A 23767-nucleotide genomic window follows, 5' to 3' on the forward strand; every position below is an offset into this window, starting at 1 on the left:
GGGGCAGCCCTCTCGCTCCCACCGCCCGGCTCTGTAAGCGTTTCTCGGTGCTTTCTCAGCCCCCAGGAGGGTCCCGACACGGGCTGTGCCCGGGGGTCGTGGGGCAGCCCCCAGCGCTCGGCCCCACAGGGGTTCGGCCCCCCCGTGGGTCACGCGCCCAGAAAGCCCCCGGGGCTGGAAAGCAGCCGTGTCTCGGTGAGCCTGTGGCTGGGTGAGATGCTGCCCCTCGCGTTTCACCACTCGCGGGGCGACCACCGAGGCTGTGACCGAAGCTACAGGCAGGCTGTCCCCGTCCCTCCCGTCCCCCGTCTGCCCCCCATCATGGGGGACATAAGCTGGCCCAGCGAAGGCACGGGCCGTGCGAGCATCCCGGCCTCGCAGGACCTGCAGGATGGCTTCACGCGTCCGGCACAAGCTGGTGTCCCTCCGGCAACTGCTCTGTGGCAGCTGTGCCTGCTTCAGCACCGAGAAACCCCTTCCCCTCCTGGGACTTTTGGGGGATGCTGCCCGGGGCGGCCGGGCTGGGACCTCGGCGAGAGGCTCCAGGGGTCAGGCACGGCCCTGGGGGCACTGACCTGCTCTGGGGGGGCTGCCAAGTCCCCCTTGGGGAGCGTTAGTTTGTGGGGAAATCGAGTGGAGTGGCTGGGGGCCGAGAGGTGCGGGGGCATCGCCCCGCTGCCAGGATGTGCCCCAGGTACGGGGCCAGCACCCGCGGGGGGCTCTCGCCTCCGCCAGCCGCTCCGGGATGCTTTTGAGCCACTGTAAATCCTCTCCGAAGGAACTGGGAAGACAGTTTTATGGCTGCTGGGGAGGAAGATTAGCAGGGTGTTGTTTTCAGAGCTGATCCATCACGGGACGCAGGCGCTGCGTGGTGCATCCGAGCGCTCGGCTGCTGGCGGGCGGCGCAGCCTTTCCTGCGAAGGTTGAGATAAAAACGCCTGGTTTTAATGTTCTGTCTGCTCTTGGGATCTGTGATGTGAGTGACAAAACCACCTCCGTGGGCCTCAGGCCCCACGCCCGTGCAGCAGCCAGGCTCCTCGCGAGCCGGGGGAACGGCAGATCGAGGGGATTTGGGCGACGGCACCTGCAAAAGGCATTAACCCCGGTGGAGAGGGCGTGCGGGGCCGGTCGGTCCCTGCCCGTCCTCACGCACTCCCTCTGTCATTCTCTCCTATTTCAGCTTGTCCGCAGCCCGGGAAGGAGCAAAGTTTCCATTCCCCTGTGCTAAAGAAAATGTCTGTGACAATAAAACCTAATAGTTCAGGAGGGGGAGGGATAAAAAGACACCGAATTGCGTTTGTCTTTCCCCAGTTTCTCCCTCCCAGCCCCTTCCCGGTGGGAGGGGGTGCAGGCCGTCAGCTCTGTTGGGGATGCGCTGGGCTCCAAGCCTCCCCACTCCCCCATGCGCTCAGTCACTGGCTAATTAGAGAGGCTAATTAACTGCCTTAACAAAGGTGGAGGGGGGCACTGACTCTCACCCGCTCCCTCCTTTGCACCAAGGCGTTCCCCACGCTGGACATTTTGGGGAGAGGGACTGGGTGCTGCTGGAAACCTGGCTGTGTCCTGCAGCAATCCCGTGGGAGCAGAGCCCTCGGGGGTGGCAGGCGAAGCCAGGGGTGATGCCCCACGCCGCCGGCTCCCCCAGGCTCTCCCCTCCCGGTCAGGGCTCAGCCGCACGTTGCTTCCCCTGCGTGGCGACTTGGACGCCGGCACAGACATAATAAACCGCTTTTCCTTTTCCCCTTGTCACCGGAGCCGTTCCTGAGTCACATCCCTGGCCGCCTGGCCTCTTCCCCAGAGCTGTCTGCTCTGGCTGCGTAACCCCGCACATCGGCTGCGAACTTCAAAGCGGTGAGATCCAGTCTGGCTGCGAAGGGTCCTGGCTGGCTGGCAGCTCACTGGGGAAACATCTGCACGGGGGCCGGGGGGTGCAGGGGCCGGGGCGGCCGGTGGGATGCTCTGCCCTGCTCTGCAAAGCCTGGCTCACCCCGGGCATCGCTCAGCTGCTCTTGAGGAGCTGCAGGAGCTGGTCCCTTAGCCAGGGCCATCTTCTGCCCCGTACCCCCGTGTCCTCGCAGGAGCACCCCACCAGGGTCCCCACGGCTCCCACTGGCTGCTGCCTCCCTGCAGAGCTCCCGAGCTTGGCCGGGGTGCTGCAGGTGGGAGATGGGTGCTATAAAAATGAGGTGGGAGAAAAAAGGAGCCGAAGATGGCCGTGCGAGGGTTTCTGTTGCACCCTCAGCCCATTAGCTGCAGAGCGCTCCTATGGCCCCCGGCCCCGGCGTCAGCTGCGTTCGCGGAGCAAAGCTGCAGATCGCAGGCAGAAACTGCAGCCAAAATCTGTGGAGCAGCCGGGTCTCATCTCCACGACCTTCCCTGGGGCCGAGCCCATCCCGCTGGCCCATCTGGAGATGTTTGTCCTCAGAGGCTCTTCCAGGCGCCTCTGTCTAGGACAGGGCTTGACAAGAAGCAGCCCGGGAAGAAGACCATGATCTCGATGTCCACCTGCGGTGGATGCAGAGATGGAGGCGAGGGCTTTCCCAGCTTGGATATTTTTCACCAAAAAACTGAGTCCCTATATCTTGCGTTGAAGTCCAGCACTCCCAGCACAAGCTCTGCCTTTCCCGGGCAGGTTGTCCCCCCAGGAATTCCTCAAAACCAGCAGACTTCTGCAAACCTGCTGCAAACCCGAGCGGCCCAGCAGTGCCAGACCCCTGGGATCTCCGAGCGCTGCCTGTGCCTGCCCTGCAGTTCTCTCTGGCCATCGCCGAGAGCCTCTTTATTGTTCTTGCGGAGGGTTTTGTTTCACTGCTGCCTTCCAAGTTCCCAGGGATCTAAATTCTAAAGCAGGGTCTTGTAAAGAGCCCCATCCAGATGGATGAGATGATATTGTTGGTATCAGATGAGATCTATCCCCTGTCTTTATCCGCAGACAATGCAACAGTGGGAGCAAACAAGGATACGGCCTTTCTTCGGAGGCACATTAGCCAAATAAGAGCCTTCTCTTTGTTTTGTACCGAAACCCAAGACCCAGCGGCCAGACCACCTCGCGTAGCTGCCCTGATCTCCGCAGCCACAGCCACGCGAGGATTTACCCCTCTTGCTGCAAAATCCCCCGTGCCCAAGTTGCAGGCAGGGCAGACGGGTCCTGCCCGTTGCATTGCGAGGATGTTTCCTTCCCTGCGCCCGCTGTCAGGGGGCCGTGTCGGGGCCCCCAGGGCCGGGCAGCTCTCTGTGCTGCCGCAGGGATGGAGCAATGCTCGGGGCTCTTCTGCCCTCGGGCGAAGAGACATGAACCCGACACCTGCCGAGGGTGGAAGTTGCTTTGGTTTGTGCCCCATCTTTAAGTCTCCCTTAAAGAGGGAGTCCATTCAGCCAAGGATCAGGGCCGTCCGGAGCAGCCGAGTCCGCTCTGTGCACAATGCTTGCAGTGATGCTTGAAGCCTGCGGCCAATTCACCTGCTTTCAGATTTCATTACAAGTCCTAAAATTCAGCCCAGGTTTGTTTTAAGAAGTTACCAGAGGCTGAGAGAGCCTGGGGCTGATTTATGGCTTCCCATCAAAATCATGTGGTTTTACCACGAAACTTGGAAGCTCTGGCTGCATTTTTTCTTTGGAGATTTTGGCTTTGCTCCAGGCTCGGCTCTGAGGGGCGAGAGCGTGAATCCAGGGTGTGCATCAGGGGTGGAGCATTCGGGTGCTGCAAGCGAGATGGAGGAGATACAGATTGCTGCAAAGAGAATATTTAATGTCAGGACAACACAGCCATCTTTCTCAGGGAACCACCGATAAGGCGACGGGATGCTTGGCACCGAGGGGAGCTGCAACAGTTCCTTTGCTTTCAATGTGGCTTTAATTTCAACACTTGCCACTTATCGCCCTTGCATCCTGCTCACTGTTCAGCAGCTCGATGTCAGCAACCGAGAGCAACGTCCCCCACCGCGCCTGCGTGCCCGGGGAGGTTGTGAAGTCCCGCTGCTCTTCTCAGAGCCCTGCTCCCGGACCCGCGGGGTGAGCTGCTGGTGCCCACCGGGGTTAAATATGTGGGCTTTTGCCAGAGAAGCATATTTTCGGCCTCAAACATGCATTGTCAATGACTGCAGAAAGGTATTTCTCAGCTGCTCCAGTGTCCTGTAAGCCAGCCAGCCAGCGGAGAGGAACAAGCCTACTTTTATTGCTATTTCTTCATATTTCCTGATATTGCCAGTCTGGCACTCACAACCCACAGGCAGATCCCCGAAGGTCCTGGGTTTGGATTACAGCGGCGATACTTTTGTCTTTTCTTTGCCTTTAATTTCAGATGCTTTGGGCCCCAAAGGGCTCAGACCGATAAACCCACCCGCTGCAGCCAGGCGGGCAGAGGCAGCAGCCCCCCCCAGGGTGAGCAGCCCGGGCGTCGAGAGCGGACCACAAACCAGGCCAGCGTGGGCGATACGGGGCCGTGCCCAGGCACCTCGGGCGCAGCTGGGACCGGGACCGGGGCTGGGGCTGGGGCATCCCCATCACCGCAGCAGCATGAGGGTCCCGGTCCCCAGCGACCGCTGTGTGCCCACAGACTTCTGAGGGTCACGCTGGGGGAGTCTCGGCTGCCGGCTCGTGGATGATGCGTGAACAGACAAAAATAGTGCTTTGCGTTACATAAATAACAAGGTCAGGGCAGCTGCGAGCTGCTCCGGCCACGAGCGAGTGCCGCGTCCTGCCAGGCAACCCCTGGCGCGGGGGCTGGCGGGACAGCAGAGAGTCGCTTCGGGGCTTGGGTGGGTTCGTGGTTTTAATTTAATGGCTTTTTAAAGTAAAGATGAACGGGGGAGCTGGGCAGCGTCGCATCAGTTCCCCTGTCTGCTTCCAAAGAAAGCTGGTGGGGCCGCACCGAGCACCAGCGGCTCCGTGCCCGCTTCCCGAACCTCGGCTCGCTCCTTCCCACCGCCAGCACGGAAAGGTCTGCGCTGCGAACAGACCTTGTCCTTGCCAAACGCTGCACCGTGCCGCACTGCGCCGGCTAGGAAGCGCCAGCTCACGTGGCACGGACCCGGTGTGAGATGCTTGGGTGTCCGGCACCGCTCCTCTGGCCGGGGCGCATTTGATGCTGCTCGGCACGTCCGCCAATGCTTTTTTCCATTACGTGTTCTCCCGAAGCTGTTTCTTAAAGACCACGTGTTATGTTATTGCCGAATATAGACTATGAGCTGGGACAAGACCTCAGAGCTCCTCCGAGCAGTTATAAGCAGAGCTATACAATGAGTTCGTAATTATTTTATACCAAGCCCTGTATTTTCCTCCCCGCAGGGAAAGGCCAATAGAGCGAACAAGAGCAGGCCCATGCCAAACTGTGCCCAGGCAGTGCTTTTATGAAATCTTGGGTTCGTAAGAATTAATTTCATTTAAAACATTCTTTTCGTTTCTCATAAAGCGCAGCAAATCCGTGGTACTTAGGGCAGGAATGCAGCGAAAGCGCTGCTGGGCAGGCAGCAAATTACCTGCGGCAGATGAGCCGTGGCGGCGGGGTCGCCCGTGGTCCAGACCTGTGCTGGCCTCGGCTTACTCCGGGCATCTGGCTGGGAAGAAGAGAGATGTTGGAGTAACTGTCTTGGATGCACTTGGGTATGGGACTCCGGCAGCACCCCCATCCTGTCCCGCGCTCCCAGGGGACGTGGGAATTTGGGCATGTTTATTCCCAAAGTTCAGGTAAACGCCGGCGTGGCTGTTTCCCAGCCCAGTGCCTGTGTGCTGCGGGGCCGTGGCATCCTGAACGGGTGGGACAGGGCGTCACGAATCGTCCCTTTGAGTCCTCTGTCTGGTGGCGGCTGGTCCAGGGATGAAACCTGGCCAGAAACCCAAGCAGACTTGCTCAGGTGAAAGGGTGCAAATAATTCAAGTGAGTTTTGGGGTTGGGGGTACCTGAGCAGCGGCTGGGGGTCGGGGTGGTGCTCCTGGATGGGGGCTGTTAGCTGGCGCTCCTGCCCTGCATGTGAAGGTGTGAAGACCAGGGCTGTGGGAGAAGCAAACCTCTGTCCACCTCAGTGCTGGACCGCCGGAGGCATGGCAGGGGGCACCTCTCCAATGGCAAGACCCCTGTGGGGCCGGCTGCTGGGGGGCCCTCGGCATGGGATGGGTTTTCCTCCCCGGGGTCCAATCCCAATTGGACGAACAGCCCCCAAATCCCATTATTCTGGAGCGCAGCCCCACTGAAAAGGGGTTTAACTCTCCTCCTTTCAGCTGTTTCCCCCTGTCGCAGCCTCCCAGGACAGGACCCAGGTGGGCATCTCATGTAACGTGTCCTCTTCGGATGCAAGCGGGTGCTCATGACCATGGGCGCGCTTCCCCGGTGACCGCGGGTGTCCAGCTGTGAGCGCAGGCGTGGGATGTGCCCACGGGAGCTGGGAACCGGAGGCAGCTGATGGGTCCGTCTGGCTGGTGCCGCCGGCGGGCTGGGATTGCTCCCTGCCGCGCTCACCGGCACTTCCAGAGAGGCTCGCGTGCTATAAATCTCTGCCTCCCACCTGGCTGGTGGGCTCCAAGCCTGCTGGAGAGCTGATAGTGATGAACAAGAGGAGGATTAGAGGGTTTAGCAGGTGTCAAGCCTCATCTTTCATCCCACTGCGGGGAAGTCTGTGGCTCACTCTTCCCCGCTCCCGCACAAGCCCTGCCGGAGCTGGGGCTGCCCTTTCCCTCTGCGAGTTTGCTGCTGACCTGGAGGGAGCAGGCGATGGGGCTTCCAAAATGCAGGGTGAGCTGGTGGTCCACCCTGGGCTGCGGTAGGGGGTCTCCACCGTGCCCAGAGCCCTCCGGGCACCGTCCAGCTTCGGGTGGTACATTTTTGCTGGCTAGATGAAGCTCCTGAGAAGGAGAGGTCAGCAGCTCTCTGGCACTGCGTGGCACGGCACAGCCGAACAGCCAGAGCCGTCGGGGATGCCCCGGGCGTGCGGGGAGCCGGGAGATGGAGTTTGCCAGCTGCGGTATCAGGTTGAGCCGCGTCGCTCCGCGGTTTGCTGGAGAGAGAGCGTGAGAGCGCAGGGCTGGGCGCGCTGTTTATTTTGGTTAAATTGAGTTTTCTCCGGGAGATTGGGGGGCGCGGGGGGCCTCCAGACAAGGGGCTTTTGTGAGCCGGGCTGCAAGCCGATCCCCTTTTGTGGTTTTGCTTTTTTGGATGATACAATTTGTTATTCCAAGAACTACCCAGCAAATGGACCCCATTAGCCAAGTCCCCGAAGTGGCTGGAGCTGGCGCTCGTGGTGCCTTTGTCTGCGCCCACCTTGGGCCCGATGGGAGCCGCTGAGGCCGCGTTACCGCACTGCCTTTGCCCCCGGACGGTGCCTGGGGGAGATTTGGGGCCGGGAGGCCGGGAGCCGCCGTCCCTCCTTGCAGGCTGCGAGGCCACGGCTGTGCTGACGGGGCATCTTACAGGATTAGCCTGGGCTGGGAAAGCCAGCGGGACAGGCGGAAAGCGCCGGGTTTGTTGAATTCCCCGGCACAACTTGTGTCCCCGGCGGCACGCTGACAATAACCCAATTGTTGCCGCGATGCTGGGGGCTGGAGCCGGTGCCAGGGGGGAGGCCATCCATGGGGCAGCCCCTTTGCCCCCTCGGACGGGGCTGGACTCTCACCCTCACCTCCGGCCACCTGAGCTCAGCAGCTCGGTGGGAGCTGCGGGAGTTTGCATCCCTCTCTGCCCTTGGACGCGAGGGCTGTGGCCCCAGCCCCAGCCGGTATTTGAGGTACTCCCCCCCACCCCGCAGCATCCCTGGGGTCCCACGGCGGCTGCAGTTCTGCAGTTCCCCACAGTAGCTCTGCAGAACCCTGAGCGGGGCACGGGCACTTCTGTGCCACGCACGTGGGTCCCTGGCACTGAGCAGAAGGACCCGCGCTGGGGGCAGCCCGTGGAAGCCGGCCGGCAGCCCCCCACCTGCTCCGCGGCAGTCCCGGCACACGTGGGTGCACCCACGGCGGCCGTGCAGCCTTGTGCTGTCGAAGCCCAGCCCCGGGGCTGCGGTGCCAAGGCATGTCCATCCCGCCGGGCAGCCCAGGGCTGGGCGGTTCAGCCGGAGCATCCTTGGCCCGCTCGGCGTTACGTCCTACCATGCGGGGATGCTGCTGGCTCTGTTTGTCTTGGCTCCGTTGGGTTTTTTCCTGCATGCGAGCTGGCTGGAGCTGGGCAGAAGCCAGTGAGTTTATAAATAAAAGCATCGGACACCTCTCTGGGTGGTGCTGAAAGCTCCCAAAATAGCCCTGCTGCCCCGCCAAGGCGCGCGTGGCCAAGATGTTCGTGGCCAGGATGTTCACAGAGGCAGCTCCGGGGCTGGGTGTGGGAGCAGGGCTCCCCCCCCGCTCCCTGACTCCCATCCCAGCTGCTCTTGCAGAACAGCCCCAGTGTCTCCTTCCCCGGCCGGCCGGGACATGTCCCTGCTCCCGCCGGCTTCCCGATGGGATGCGTCCCCCAGAGCTGGCAGTCCCTCGGCGAGGAGGGATGCTCCAGGAGCAGGCAGTGGGCACCAGCCGTGCCTGGGGATGGGTTTGCTGCAGGGGTTGGGTACCAGCAGAAACCTCCCCGGCAGTGCAGGCACGTGGTGTCGCGGAAAAGGGGGATCGGAGCTGACAGGGACCCGACGCCGCGCTCCCGCGAGGGGAGCAGAGCGGCTCTGGGGCACGGGGGGTGCCAGGCACCGCACGGAGGGGACATCAGCTGCGGCAAAACGGCCCCTCGGCCAGCTCTGGTTGATGGAGAGGTGGGAGGAGAGTGCCGGCTCTACGGCTTCACCTCCTGCGCCCGGCTCTGCTTGGCCACGTGCTGTATTTTTGCCGCGGCGCCGGCCCAGCCTGGGCAGGGATGGTCGGAGGCCGTGGGACACCGGCCTTGCGCGGCGTTTGCTTTCCGCCGGCGGAGGAAGCCTGGCTCAGCGGGGGCCGCGGTCCAGCCCTGGCAAATCCCAGCGGGGGCCGTGGGAGGGGGCAGCCATAACATCCCGACAAAAGGAGCCTGGCAGCGGGCAGGAGACGGCGCCGGGAGCCAAGCGCGGGGGCAGGACCCCATCCAGGGCTCCTTGTGCCGGCCGCCTCCGCTCGACGCCGTCTGCCCTGCCTGCAGCGTGCCGGGAGCGATGGAGGCGGTGGTGACCTCGCAGATCTCGGTGCCTCCCTTGGGGGCCAGCCGCAGCGTGCCAAGGGCTAGCGTTTGGGGGGGGGGGGGGGGGGGGGGGGGTTCCCGGCACTCAGCTGCAGCCAGAGCCGTCCTCCCACCGGGCCCCCGCCAAATTCCACCCAGGGCCTGGCATTTCAATGTTCTGTGCTTTTGGAAAACAGCATTTTAATGCTCTCGCTGTAAATGAGGTGGAAAATGTCCGTGGGCTTGTGCGGGAAGGCTTCTGGGAGCCCGGCTGTGCCGTAGGCGTGATGGGGTCTGGCTGAGCCCTGGCCAGGCGGCTGGGGATGGGGTGGGATCCTCCGGAGCCTCACGTCTCTCCGGGACTTCCCTGCGATTTCAGGCCAGCTCTGCTTATTCGGGTGAATTCTGTTGCAGCGGCGAGGCTGAGGCTGCCTGTCCCCGGGGTGGGTCCCGCCAGCCTCTCGGTGCGGAGATTTGGGGTGCACCCTGACCTTCCTGCGGTGAGCACGGCCGGGGGTCTGTCACCCCTCCGCAGGCAGGGATCGGGGGGCATTGCCCGCTCCCGTCCCACCCCCAGCCCGGCGAGTGCCTCCAAGAGCCTTTCCCTGCTCCGTTCCCACACAATAGCTCCCGGGTTGAAGGCTGAAGGGTTTCTTTTCTCTTTTTTTTTTTTTTTTTTTTTTTTTAATAATTGTCCTCTAGAAAAACGGGATGAATAGGTCAATTTAATTTTTTCCCCATGTTTCATTGCCACATGTGAAGGCTCATAAGTGCCAGGCGAGTGTGGCAGCGCGGTGCCCACGGCAGACACCCAGCGCTCGCCCGAGCCGGGGCTGCCACGTGCCCACCATTTCCTAGAAGGCAGCAACGTGCCAGCACCTGCCCCGGGTCAGGTCTGCTCCCCGGAGCGGGGGGACAATCCGGATCGGCGTTGGGATACCTCGAGTGCGGGAACGGGTGCCAGTCCCCTCCCAAGAACCACGGCAGCCTCCTGGTACCCGTGCCCAAACAAGGGGGTGCCCCATGCAGAGGCGAGGGGGTCTTTGCTGGGCTCAGCGCCGTGCCGCCGGCAGCCTGCATGGCCTTGGGCAGGATGAGCCCCTCTTTGGGCAGCGGGTCCTGAGCGGGGACGGAGGGAGGTTCCCGCATGACACAGCCCAGAGGAAAACTCTGCTTGGAAAAGAGGAGCTGAATGTTTTTCCAGCTTGAAGCCTAAACAAAAGGTTTTGTAATAAGTGCGTCCCCTGGCCTCGGCTCAGCACCCGGCTCGGCCGGCTGCAGTGGCCAGCACAGCCCTCCCCATCCCCCCGGGTCGGTCCCCGGCTTTGTACCCCGGTGCTCTGGGGATGGGGCATCATCGCCTCTGCAGGCTCCGTCCCATCCTCCAGAAAAACGTGCCCCCGGGAGACTGCAGGGACACAGGGACACGGGGATGGCCCCGCGTGCTGCCGGCTGCGTGTCTGTCTGAGGGCTGGCGTCTCGAACAGAAATAAATTTAAGTTCCACTAAGAAAATATTCTGTATATTCTGCACTGATTTCCACTGGTGCTTGAACTCCAGGTCCCCAGTTTTGCTTGGCAGAGGGACCATGGTAACAGAGATGCCCAAGGCAGATGCTCTGCTCCCCGCGGGGAAGCAGGGCTGGTCCTGGTGCTCCCGAGCCCTGGAGCCTGTGAAGGTCACCAGCTCCTCGGTGCCTTTCCCAGTGGGCTTGCTCCCAGCGCTGTCCTGGCTACTCCTATCACTCCCTTCTCTGACCTGCATCTGGAAGCAGTTTTTCCCCTGGGATGGTCTGGGGCACGTGAAATCCATCCCATTTTCCTCTGGGCTGCCCCGGTGCGGTCCAGGTCTGGCTGCTCCGCAGGGCGCCGTCTGCCGGATGGTGCTGTGTCTGGAGAAGCAGGAGAAAGCAGAAGCTGCAGGAGCTGAACATGGTTTGTGGGTGCAGGGGTCCAGCCAGGCACAGGCAAGGGGGATCTGGAACCCTTTAAAGCAAATTAAATGAGATACTCGACTGCACTGGAAATTAGGAGCCTGGTAATAAGATTATGGCTTCGGGTAGTGGCACACTGGTATCACTTGAGGTGGAAAGCTCTTTGTTTATGACAAATAGAGATGGTGCACGTGGGAACGGTGAGCGGCTCCCCGTGTCCCCACAGGACACGGCACCCGGCTGGCCGAGACCCGGGAATCCTGGGGGAAGAGGGGAGCGGAGCTGCCGCATGGGACTTGCTGCTGCCTCTGCCACAGGGCTCGGGGGGAATGGGGGTTTTGGCATAATCCCCAGGAAAGCGGGGGTGCTGGAATTCCCTGTGAGGCTTTCGGCTCCGAGACAAAGGAAATGTGGAAACTAAAAAAAAAAAAATATATAAAAATTTCAAATTGAAAAAATAAAACCAGCTGATTCAGCGATGTTGAAACATCTTGTGACAGCGTCGGACAAATTTTTTCCAAACAAAATTCTGGGAAAAAATCATCCTGATTTTACACAACCCACGTCCGGCCTGATGGAAAGGCACGTGCTGGGGGTTGGCGTTGGGGCTGCCCGCAGCCGGAGCGGCACTGGGATCAGTACACGGAGCCCCACGGTGCTGCAGAGCCCCAGGAGCGCAGCCTTGCAGAGGCTTTGCACCCACCGCGGCGCTGGCCCCGCCGAAACGGTCATTACACAGCACAGAGGAAAATCTGAAATCCAAGCCGGCAGCGCGGGGCCAGCCCCGGCCGGGCGGCGGGAGCGCGGTTTATGGTAGCGTCTTGTCAGAGTTTCCACTGAACACCTCAGGCTTGCTGGGATCTCGCATCAGCTCACATAAATTAAATTAAATTAAATAACATAAACTAAAGTACTGCCTGAAAAGCGTGTGCTCCATCCCCTCGCCGGGGTGTGAATATGTGTAAGCAGCTCCGCCGCTGCTGCCGTGCCAGAAAAGCTCCTTTATGGTGCACAGCCCCCAGGGGCAGCCGGGGATGGGGATGGGGATGGGGACGGGATTGGAGACGGGATGGGGTGCTTGGGGCAGTGGGATGGGGAGGGTTCAGGCTGTGGCAGTGGGGGACAAGGGTCCTGCCGGGAGCCCCCGCTGTCCGCAGAGAAGCCGCCACTCATTTTCTTTACTGGGCTAATTGAGAGCGCAGCGAAGTCACACGCTTTAACCCCCCTGACAGCCCCAAAGCTGGGCTTGTCGGTCACCCTCCCGGGCACGGCAAGGGCAGGGCAGGCGAGGGGTCCCTCCACCCGGAGGGGTGCAGCCCCCACCACTCCTCCTCCTCGCCACGCCACGGCCACCCCACAGCTCGCCCGGCTCCGCCGCTGCCCGCCCCAACGCCGCACCCGCATCCGGCAGGTACCGGTCCCCGGCGGGATGCTCTGCCCTGGGCACGGCACCGGAGAGACCCTGGGATGGGACCGGGGCAGGGCTGGGGGATGGCGCGGAGGTTGGCGACCACCCTGGGGGGGATTTGCTGAGCAAACCGGGGGGAGGAGGGTCACTGCGCTCCGCGCTGCCCGGAGAGGTGCCGGTGGGAAGAACCGGGGGACCGGGACCCCCGGGCCACCCGGCTGTGCCTGGGGAGCAGCGTCTCGCCCCGGCGAGCCCCCGTGGCACGGGTGAGGATCAGCCGGTGCCAGGCCGTGTGCCGCCGAGGCGAGGGCAGCTTTCGGAGCGGGCAGGGCCGCGGCGCTGCCCCGGCAGGTAACCCTATCCCCCCGCGCCGCCCGCCTGCCGGGGAGGGACGCAGCCGAGGCTCCCGCTCCTGAAATTTATTTTAATGTAAACCTAGCTCTAAGGCAGCTTTTTCTCATTTTTAAACTATTTCATATCAATCCTTGGCCTGACATTTGTTTTCTTTGAGTGCGGTGGGGAGCGTGGTCGGCATTGCTGAGGATATCTCCTCAGGAATCTTGGCAGAGGCGGCTCCCTATCTTTGAAGAAACGGCAAATGCAAAACAGAAGGCAGATATTAGAGAAGCATAAACAATATTTTCCCCCTGCTAACCCCAGAAACGGCGCAGCGGCCGGCTCGGCGACACGGCGGCGGGGGGACCCTGTGCCCGGACCCCACCGGTGGCACAGCACCTGCCCGGGTTGACCCCCAGGGCGGGTGGAGCGTGGGTCCCCGGCATCGCTCCGGGGCAGGTCCCCATCATCAGCGACCACGACGTTGTGCGGAGGCACATGGCCAACCCGGTCCCCAAGGGCTGTGACCGACCCGCCGGGACGGGGAGTGGTGGCCGCCGAGGAGTGGTCACGCCGGGAGGGTTTCCAGTGGATCGGGGGGGAGGCTGGTGCAGCCGGGGGTGCCCCCGCCGTGGTCTTGCCCTGTTAGGAGCCAGGAGCCGGGCTATGGGGTCACCCCCCAAATGCTGAAACCCCAAGGAAACGCTGCTCCGAGGGTGAAGCTGGTTTCACCGGCGTGTTACCTCGGAGGGGTTTTGTGGAGGACGTGCACGGCAAGGACGGGCGGGAGCGCGGGCAGCGGCCGGAGCGTGGGCTGCACACGCAGGTTCACCTGGGGGTGCTGCTAAAAAGCTGGAAGAGGAGAGGAAACGGAGATCAAAGGACCCAGCAAAAGCAGGGAGACAGGATTTCAACCCCTGACATTAAAATAAAATGACTGTTAGGATAAACACTGCAAGGCAGCTTCCCATCCCGGACAGCCAGGCTCGCTGGCGGGGCGGAGGCCGGCGTTATGTTCTTTGGCATTTCACACTTGAGAAGGAGTGTTCGCAGCAGCTCACAAATTTGCTGTCGTATCTGGGCAGCTGGGAGAGCGGTGGAGGGCGGTGCTGGTGAGGAGCGGTGGTGCTCAGCCCGGGAAAACAAGGGCACGGGGGATGCCGTGGCGGTAACGCTGTGCCGGGGAACGAGCAGCTCTCCTGCGGGCACCGGGAGCCGGCTCCGGCGGTGCTGTCCCCATGTGCTCCTTCTGCTCCGGAGCCTGTTTCCACCGTGGTGTGAAGCTGCGATGGATGGAGCAAGTCTGTCTTGTGGGAAGGCAGGTGCTGCTGTTGAGGGTCCTTGTTGCAACTGGAGGTGCCGTGGGGATTCTTGCAGGCGGTGAGAGGAGAGCCGGGCGTCAGGGCTGATGAACGGAGGGGCTGGGACGGCGGTGCTGGGGTCTGGGGCAGGAGAAGCTCCTGGTCATGGTCACAGGGACGGGCCCTGCAAAGCAGCTGCTCGCTGCTTAAAACCTAATCCACTGAGGAATGAACGTCTGTGGGTTCAGCCCTGGCCTCTCCCCCTGTTTGCTCTCAGCAGCTCAGGCATTTCTGGCCCCCTCCATCCTTGGACCCGAATTTTGCCCTAGTGATGGATCATTAGGTGCCAAGAAAGTGGCTGAAAACGCTGCTGTGCTTGCTGTGGGGACCTCGGACAGAAAGGTGCCCAGTTTAGGGCAAGGTCCTCCCCAGTGAGCTCTGAAGCCACCGCAGAACTCCTGGCCTCGCCAGCGGCTCCCTTAGTGCTGTTATGGGTTCCCGCTGCTCCTCGATCACCCGCATCCTCCTTCACAGGGGTTCCCTTCCCACGGGGTGCGTGGGCAGGGGCTGGAGCAGCCGTAGCGTTGCTGCGTTCTCTCGTGTGCAGAAGCTGCATCCCCCCCCCCGTGATGCTCACGCAGGTGCGGTGGGCTCCAGCGGCACCGGGCTGCTCTGTGCCGTGCCATCACCCCGGCTCTCGGCGGGGACAGCGTGAACGGGGACACGGGAGGTCCCTGGGGCATCCCTGCCCCGTACGTCCCAGCCTGCGGTGCGGGTAGCAGCCCCCCGAGCGAGCTGCCCTGGCTACTCTGAACACCCCTGCCCCAGCAGGCTCTGTCCCGGACCACAGCTCATTATAATTAAGCCGGTGACCCCAGCACGAGGCTGGAAGTTTAAATGTCTGCGGTTGATGGCCACTTGCCCGCAAATTCCCCGAGATGGGAATCGCTCTCTGCGGGTCCCTCCAGGCTTAGCAGATTTCTTTGCAAAATACCCGTTGCATTAGAAAATGCTGTTTCTGCACAGGAGCTGCGAGGGCAAAGCAGCATCTGACCCGCAGACCCCGGGTAAACACCGTCTGCTTCCCACCAAAGCTTATGTGTCCCCGGAGCAGGGCTGCTTTGGCTGACGGAGCCGGCACGCGTCCCTTGGGAAGCGATGTCCTGAAGCCCCTGCAGCTCGCTGGGGCTCACAGCCCGTGTCCCTCCCCAGGGTGTCTGGGCAGATGCTCTACATCCCGCACCAGAATCCGGGCATGAGAGGCTGTGCTTGGGTCGCGGCACGAGCCGGGCCAATGTGGACCCCACGCAGCCTGGCCCCCGGGAAAGGGGGTCCGGATCCTGCCCAGCGGCTGCCGGGGTGACAGAGGGGACGGGACCCTCCGGCACCGCCGTCCTCGCTGTACGCTGCAGCTCCAACACTCGGGTCTTGTTCTGCTCCATCTTTTGGCTACGAGGGACGGTGTTGCTGCTGCCCCCGGGCAGGCCACCATCCCACTGGGAGGAGGAGGAGGAGGAGGAGAGGGGAAGAAGAAGGGAAGAAAAGAAATGAATCCCCACAAAAATGTCTTCATAACAGGAAACGTCTCATAAAATACCTGTGGTTTGGCATGTGTGATCCGACTGGTCAAACTATGCACCTGGCAGGCAACCCTGCTATTAATGCTGCGCACGGTCTGGTATTTCGGTGGAGCTGAGGCTGGCGGAGGGGGGAGGATGGGACCGGCGAGCTCGGGGCACAGAAACCCTCTGTCGGGGCCAGGGTGAGGGGGGAACACGTCCCTTGGGTCTTGCTCGCCTCCATGTGCGCCGGGGGGGACATCCCAGGTGTATTTTGGTGAAGGGACCACGATGCCCCAGGGATGGTGGTGAACCGGGCTGAGCCTCGCACTCTGGGCAGAAACGCGGCCTTTCTGCAGCTTTGGGCCAGGGTTTTCCACCCAGACCCGGGTCCAAGCCAGTGCAGACCCGAAGTTCTCCGCCCAAGTCCCCAAACGCCGCGGTGCCCGCCATTCCCCAGGGATGGCTTCACCCCTGTGTGCACCCTTGGCTCCGACCGAGTCGGCAGCGATCCGCCGGGGCTCTCCCACGCTCCGCGGAGGAGTTTTGACAGCTGGAGGTGAGGGATTAAGCCCCGAGCTGTGACCTGCGGCAGGCTCATGCCTTGCTGCGCTCCCGGCACACACGGGCGGAGGGTCATTAATCCGCCTTAGCTGATCCCTGACCCGGCGGCTGCGGGATCAAGTGGCGGCACCAATCCTGTTGTCAGCGCTGCCACCGGACCCGGGTTCCTCGGCTCTGGGCAGCGTGCACCGTGGGCAGCGAGCGTGCACCGTGGGCAGCGAACGTGCACCGTGGGCAGCGAGCGTGCACCGCGGGCAGTGAGCGTGCACCACGGGCAGTGAGCGTGCACCGTGGGCAGTGAGCGTGCACCGCGGGCAGCGTGTGCCGTGCACCACGGGCAGCGTGCACCGTACGGGCCCCTGCCACGGCCCGAGTGCCGGCCTGATGCCGACATGGGACATCTCCTGGCCAGCGCGGTGGGGCAGGGCGCGGATCCCACACGCTCCCCGCTCTCTGCACACCACGGATGGCTCAGGCGTGTCGGAAGGCGAGTCAAGACAGGGAGAAACACCCAGGTCGGTTTTGCAGCAAGTTCTTTAGCAGCTGCCTGCAAACCAGCTGTTTTACTACTGGCGGAGCGAGCAGAGCCCTGGCGTCCCACTGCCTCGTGTTGTACACCCACCCCCGGGCTCCTCCTGCCGCGGCCCCCCCAGCACCAGCTCCACTACTGGTGCCCTGAGCTTTGCACGTGCCAGCTGGCCCGTGGCTACCAGAGCAGCTCGGCCCGTGGCCTTTCCTTCAGCCCTCCACCCCCGCCTTCCTCCGCAGTAGTCGCTAACGCAGCAGGAGTTAATTAGCACAGAGCCCCCAGCCTCGGCGTTAATTTGGCTGCAACCCCTGCCTGGACCGGAGCAATACAGATGGACACTGCAACCACCCTCAGCAAACCGGGCTGAAGGCACCGCGGGGCTGTGCCGCGGGACGATGCGCCATGCTGTGCCGTGCCGTGCCGTGCCGTGCCGTGCCATGCCGTGCCGTGCCGTGCCATGCCATGCCATGCCATGCCGTGCCGTGCCATGCTGTGCCGTGCCGTGCCGTACCATGCCTTGCCATGCCATGCCATGCCATGCCGTGCCGTGCCGTGCAGTGCCGTGCCATGCCATGCCATGCCGTGCCCAGCCTGCTCCGCGCAGGCGCGGGCGCTGCAGGGATGGCAGGAGGCTGTCTGCAGATGGGGTGGGGTGTTTTTCTTTCGTCAAGGAAAATGTTTTCTTGTTCCCTCGGCTGATGGGCGGGTGAGGCTCCGGGTCCGTGTGGCGCGTACAGCAGCTTTTGGATCGGATCAGGTGTCATGCATTTAAGGACCGGCTCGTGCCAAGACTCTCCCCGCGCGCTCCGGCGCTGCTCGGCCGAGCTGCTGCCTGATGCCTTTGGCTTTCGCAGCCCGGCCTACGGAAACAACGTGCTCGCTCTCTGTTTCAATAGCTCACTTTTCGTTTTTGACTCGTTTTATTATTATTTTTAAAGCATGTGTAGCGCAAACCAAATCATCTACCTCCTGCTGGAGGCGGTCCAGCCCCGTGTTGGGCTTGGAAAACCTCCCTGCTTTATTTTTTATTGTAAATGACCGGAGGATGGAGCGGCTCGATGGGACACGGCGGCGTCCAAGCCTGCGCTGCTCCAGCCCACCCACACGCGCCGGCTGCTTTCTTGGTGCTTTCTCTTTGCAGCGTCCTCCTGAGCCGGGCGAGCGTGCGAGGTGCTCACCGCTGCTTGCTTCAGCCCAGGGCGAGCTTCTGCCGCGGTTTGCAGGGGTCGTGCCCGTGCCCCGTGCTCCCGGTGCGCGGCGTGGGGACGGCGACAGGGCCACGCCAGTGAGACTGGGCGTGCGGTTGAAGTACATCGAAGGTCCCATCCTGGCTCGTCCCCGCACCCCAGCAAACCTCCGTGGGGGGCTGGCGTGGCACCGGGTTTGATGCAGGGGCAAGGGCCAGCGAGCAGCACGCCGCGCCCCCGCACCGATCGTGCTTTTACTGCCGGGTTTAAACAAGTTCTCCATTTTACTGACCTTCAGCCGCAATCACAGATCCCCCGTGGATCGCATATATTGACTTAAAAAATAATTAGCCTTGAAGGGAGCAGGCGCGGTGCCTGCCTGGCAGGCCCATAATTAATATTTAAATAACAGGGGCCATAAATCAGCTGCAGCTCAGCGAACAAGTCCCCGGTTGTGTGCGCGGGGGAAGCGCACGGCTGTGTTGCTCGCAGGAAAGTCGCCCAGTCTGCGAGCAGGGCCGTGGCCCGGAGCGTTGCCGTGGATGCCGCGGGGAGAGGGGAACGGTGCGGGGCGGCGGCAGCCCCCTTCCACCGGGAATGGCTGAGAGCCGTGTGCCGGGAGCACGCCGGGAGCTCGCCGGGCTGACCAGCACAAGCCACAGACTGTTTCTGGAGCGATGGGAGCGGCACGGGCTCCGGCTGCCCCAGCCCCTGCGCTCCTGCGAGAACAAGGTGACATTTCTTGTCTCCTTTCTCATGCTTCAAGTGTGAGTTGTTTTTTTTTTTTTTTTTTCCTTTTCCCGGAGCTTTCATTGCGTGCCAGGGGTTTTTAACACGTCTGCTCACCGACTGCCAGGGGAGCAGACACTCGCACAGTTCGCGCGGCGGCGGGGCGTCTGAAGCCGTGCCAGGGGTCTCCGTGCCGCGCCACCGCACCGGCTGCAGCCGGGTCGGGCCCCCCCGTTCCCCCCCCGTCCCCGCTCCAGCACGTCGCCGGACCCCTCGAGCGCTTCCCCTGTATGAACTCTCCTGGCCCAGCTGCTCCTTGCTGGGCTTGGCTTTTCTGCAAGGAGCGGCTGTGGTCGAACTCCGTACTGTGCCGGGGCGGGGGGGGGGCTGCAGCTGCACCCAAAGGACGGCAGCCCGACCGGTCACCGTGTCCAGCTTGGCATTGCACCGCCGTGCCTTCGAGCCGGCCGCGGTGCCCCCAGGCAGCAGAGCGAGGCTCGGGAGCATCTCCCCTGCTCCAGGTGGGAAAAAAGTGACTCCTTGTGGGATGTCTGCTGGCCATACCGGAGCAGCTCCCAGCCCCTGGACCCCCATGAGGATGGGTGGGTGACACCCAGCTGTAGCCGTCACGGGCGCAGCGGCCCCCACCAAACCATGAACCAGCCAACGTTTGCAACCTGCCCTGGGAGATGAGAACGGTGCACGGCTGCTCGTTGTGATTAATTATCATTTCATAACGCAGGAGATTTCAGGCATGAAAGAGCCTCTTCACAGACACGTTCTGCACACTTTATCCATCATATGAGACTCCAGATGTTTCCATTTTATTCTTATTAAATCACCGCCTGGAGAGCCCGGGTAACGTGAGGCCTCCTGCCCCAGTGCCGGGCACTGCCGTGGGGGACGGCAAAGCGCCGGAGACCCCTTTTCCTTGAGGGATGGAGACATGTGCCTGGGGGTGTCAGGCCAGACCCCCCCTCAACGTCCCCACAGCCCCTTGGGAGAGCAGGGGCAGGTGGAGCGACCCGTCGGGATCAAGGGAAGACGTGCAGGAGCTAACCCTGTGTCTGGAGATCCCAGGTTGCGGACGGCCACCTCGGCGCGGAGCAGGGGGACTCCATTTCTCATCTGGCATGCAGCGAAACCGCGGCCGGAGCCAAAGCGGATGGATCACCTTGTCCTCCTTCTCCCTTCCCTCTGGCTCCGGTTTCCCCCGGTCCCGTGTCTCCAAGAGCTGAGGTCTCACAGAAGGACAGGGGGACATTTGCAAACACTCCGCAGCACCCAGCAGCGAGGGGCTGAGCCACCCCAGGGTGCTGCTCCTGCAGCGTGGGCTTGTTGGAGCAATGAGCAGCATCCCGAGAAGAAAACCCAGTCGAGGGGAGGAGCAGGGGAGAATAAAGCCCAGGTGGGAGAGGAGAGAGCTGGGAAGGGAGCGAGTTAGAAATGGAGGCACAGGGGTCATACCAGGTAAGGAAAACAAATAAATAGCTGATTCAGGGGTTTGTTCTCCTCTTTTATTTAGCAGAAACTGTATTTTTACAGCTGCAATCCCTTAAAATGGGATTCTTTTTCCCTTAAACAAATCCTTGTAAAATAATGCTTCATAAAAATAAGCGTTCCTCCTCTCGACCCTGAAGACAGAAAAACAATAGCGCCAGCAAGGCCCTCTCCGTGCCGCCAAGGAGGCTGGTGGTGGCTGTCACGCGTGTCCCTGGCTGTGCCCACCCGAGCCCAGCCGTGGCCTCCCCTCCGGGTGCCATGGCAGGTACGGCATAGGACCGGTAATTGCTGGCTCCGGTGGGATGGGCAGAGCAGAACTCCTCTCCCAGCATCTGCCGTGGCCACCTGCATCCTCACGGGGTCCGGGGTCTGTCGTGCCACCAGCAGCAGAGCCGTCCCCGTCCCCTCCAGCCCCGAGCACGGCGCAGGGAGCACAGGGGGGCCGGCTCCGTGGGCGTTTACCGGGCAGGAGAGCAGCGGTCAAGGCTGCCTCGTCACTGGAGACCTCCAAAAACCTGCCAAGCACTTGTAGCATCAGGAACAATCCCACGCCAGGGCTCCCCCTTCCCTTTACTTAAGTTTCCTTTAATTTTGTTTTAATTTGTTTGGGTTTTTTTTTTTTTGGGGGGGGGGGTGGTGATTTTTCTCCAGGCTGCAACTTTTTTTTCCACTGCTGCTTCAGCAAAAGCGATTCAGGAAATTCCGATCAAATCCCGGCGCGCAGCAGCCCTGCCCCTGCTCCCCGGCGGGAGAGGCAGAGGGCTTAATTCTCATTAATAACCACCATAGGTCAATTATTGCAAGAAGGAGGAAAACCAGCAAAGCTCTTCAGCATCACATGTTATTTAAGCTTCCGAAAATAAATGTTCTTTGCAAATCAATCTGTTTGCAGCTCTGCGCGTGGAGCTGGCAGAGAAAAAAGTTGCTAGAGAGAAGTTATATTTATAGAGATTATTTATTTTAAACAAACAGGCACTTAAGGCAGAGGCTGCTGCTCCCAAGTGCTGCAGCCCTCCCCTGGGCTTTCCCAGCCAAGGGCTCCCATCCCTCACCCTCCAAGCGAGCTCCCATTGCTGCCCGCAAAGTGCCGCAGTTGAGCCACAAACAGCAAGTCTTGGGCTCCAACAGCGTGGTTTTGGTCCAGCACCCACCAAGAAACGCAGCGCCCGTTTGGGAGATGCAGCACCCCCCCAGCCGCTCCCGGGGCAGACAGGGCTCGGTGGCAGGAGCCACGGCCAGAGCGCACGCAACTATTGTTAGAAGAGACCCTGCTCACTTGAGAGATGCAAAAGCAACACTCGGCTCAGCGGGCTGTGGTTTTCAACCTACCTTTTTTTCCCCCCTCTTCTTATATATGTTAAAAATATATAAGGGAATCCTGACATGGGCATAACCCCAGGCAAACAGGCACTGGGGCAGCCTCTGACAGGCTCTGCTGGGTGCCTGTTGTTAGTTATTGCTCACAAACCATGTATTTTTTGTGCATCTCCCAGCTGGCACGTGTTGGGAAGCGTAATGTGTTCAGGGCACCTGTGGTCCAGAAAAAGACAAATTGGAGGGAGTCCCACTCCCGCCGTGATCTTTCCCGGGTTCCCGGTTGATCCTTGTGGGACGGAGGGCGCAGGCAGGGGTCGCGGGTGCCCGCTCTCACTGTCGCTTTGTCCACAGGAGCAGTGGGGAGCAGGATGCTGCCGGACGCCGTGGCCCTGCTGGTGGTGGTGGTGATGATGGTCGGCCTTCGCTCGGCGGCAGGAGGAGGCGCGGCAGGCTACGCTCAAGTGAAGTACATGCAGCCCATGGTGAAGGGACCCCTGGGACCCCCCTTCCGCGAAGGCAAAGGGCAGTACCTGGGTAAGGGCTGCACTCTGTGGGAAGGTGGGATGAGACGGGGCCGCGACTGCCTGGGACACTTGCTGGGATGGCGGGAAGGGGCCGTAGCATCCCACAGCCATCAGGCACTCGACATCCCCTTACCCTTGGGCTCAGTGCCCCCAGGGAGGAGCCTGGCATGGCCGAGGGTTCTGCTGTCCAAAGCACCTTTGGCCGAGCATGGAGGGGCCGTTTAGGTCTTCTTAACCCAGTGCAGAAGGACAAGGACGGGCACAGAGAGGCTCAGCAGAGAAGTAGAGCCCTTTGTTCGGGCTGGGTGGGCACCCTTCGGTCCCTCAGTCTGGAAGCCGGTGCCCAAAGGGCACCCGTGACCCTTTTGCTCCCATCCTCCTGCATGTTTGCCAGTAGGTTCAAGGCACAGCCCAAGCACAGGAGCCCCAGCACTCGCCATCTCTCCCCTTCACCGCTGTTAAACCTGAGCTGTCCCAGCAAGGTTTTTTCCAGTCCTCCATCTATTCCATTTTCCCTGGCTGTGTTTTGCACCAGCTGGGAAAGGAAAGATGGCCAAGGCCAGAGCCGAGACCCAGCCTAGCAAGGGGTGAGCAGAAGAGAGACACATTTCCTCCCTCAGAGAGCAGCAACCAGAAACTCCCCACGTGTTAAATCACTCCCCACCAAGTGACATGTGCCGCACGGAGGGGCAGAGGCACTGAGATCATTGCTCCACGCCGCCAGGCCTCCTGCACCATATCCAGCCCAGCCTCTGCCTTTCATATCCACCTGCCCCAAGCTCCCTTGCCCGCACACCATCCCCTGCCTTTGCTATAATCCCCTGTGCCTGCCCAGGGCTCCTTTTATGCCCAGGCTTGCCCACAGGTGCTGGAGGTTAGAAGGTGCAGGAGGCTCCATCAGTGCCCCACACCAGGGGCTTATTAGTGTCTGTTAATTGCACACACCCTGGGGAACTGCTCAGGAACTTGGGGTCTTTGCAAACGGCAAATGTTGAGTGTGACTGAGTTTCCCCGGCACTTCTTGGCTCATCCCTCTGCCAAGCCAGCCCCCAGCACCTCCCCAAGGTGCATGCAACCCTCGCTGCACCCAGGGCAGCAGCAGCACCACGGTATCTTCAGCTCAAGAGGGGGATGGAGGGGAGGGTCTGAGCCCTTGCCTGGATACCAAGCACAGCACTCCCCAATGCTCTTCCCAGAGCCAGCCACCGCTGGCAGCACTGCGGGATGGGGCAGTGCTGGGGCTCGGGTGCCCAGACCCACCGGGTCGGTGCTTAGCCCTCGGGAAGAGCTGCCGGAGCCCTCCCCGTGGGTTCACGCAGACCGGGACCCTCTGGGGAGCCGAAGTCTTGGCTCTAGGAGGAGAAACTGGAGAAGGCTTGGCTGCTGGTGGCTGATTTACTGCTGGGCTGAATGGCTTATCAGGAGTTCAGCTCAGCACATATGTCAGAAAACACACAGCAAAACCTGGAGCTGAAGCATGCTACGAGCCCCCCCACCTCCCTGCCCCCTTCCCAGCTGTTGTAAAGCTGCTCCCTGAATCCCAGCCAGAGACAAAACCTTCCAGCGTAGTGCAGGAACGTTTCAGCTGCTGGTGGGACTGGATTCAAATATCTCCCTGCTGGTTTTCCTTCTTTTTTTCCCTTCTTCCTATGCGTCGGAGGGGCTTGCACTGCCTCTGAGCAGCGCTGCCTGCTAACCGTGGCAGAGAGAGGAGTGAGCGTGCTGGGCTGTTTGCAAGGTGCAGTTTGGGTGCAAGCTTTGCCAGGTTAGACCAGGC

The 23767-nt window shown here is 61.7% G+C and overlaps 1 protein-coding gene across 1 annotated transcript in view; it reads left to right on the forward strand.

Moving 5' to 3' along the window:
* COL8A2 (collagen type VIII alpha 2 chain) overlaps nt 1-23767 on the forward strand; it is a 34877-nt gene that overhangs the window by 2263 nt on the left and 8847 nt on the right. Inside the window, exon 2 of the mRNA XM_049820298.1 lies at nt 21818-22000. Coding sequence (XP_049676255.1) covers nt 21835-22000 — 166 coding nt within the window. The 5' untranslated portion in view covers nt 21818-21834. The remainder of the gene's footprint in view (nt 1-21817; nt 22001-23767) is intronic.

This window comes from Accipiter gentilis, chromosome 17 (assembly GCF_929443795.1).
Source record: "Accipiter gentilis chromosome 17, bAccGen1.1, whole genome shotgun sequence".
NCBI lineage: Eukaryota > Metazoa > Chordata > Aves > Accipitriformes > Accipitridae > Astur > Astur gentilis.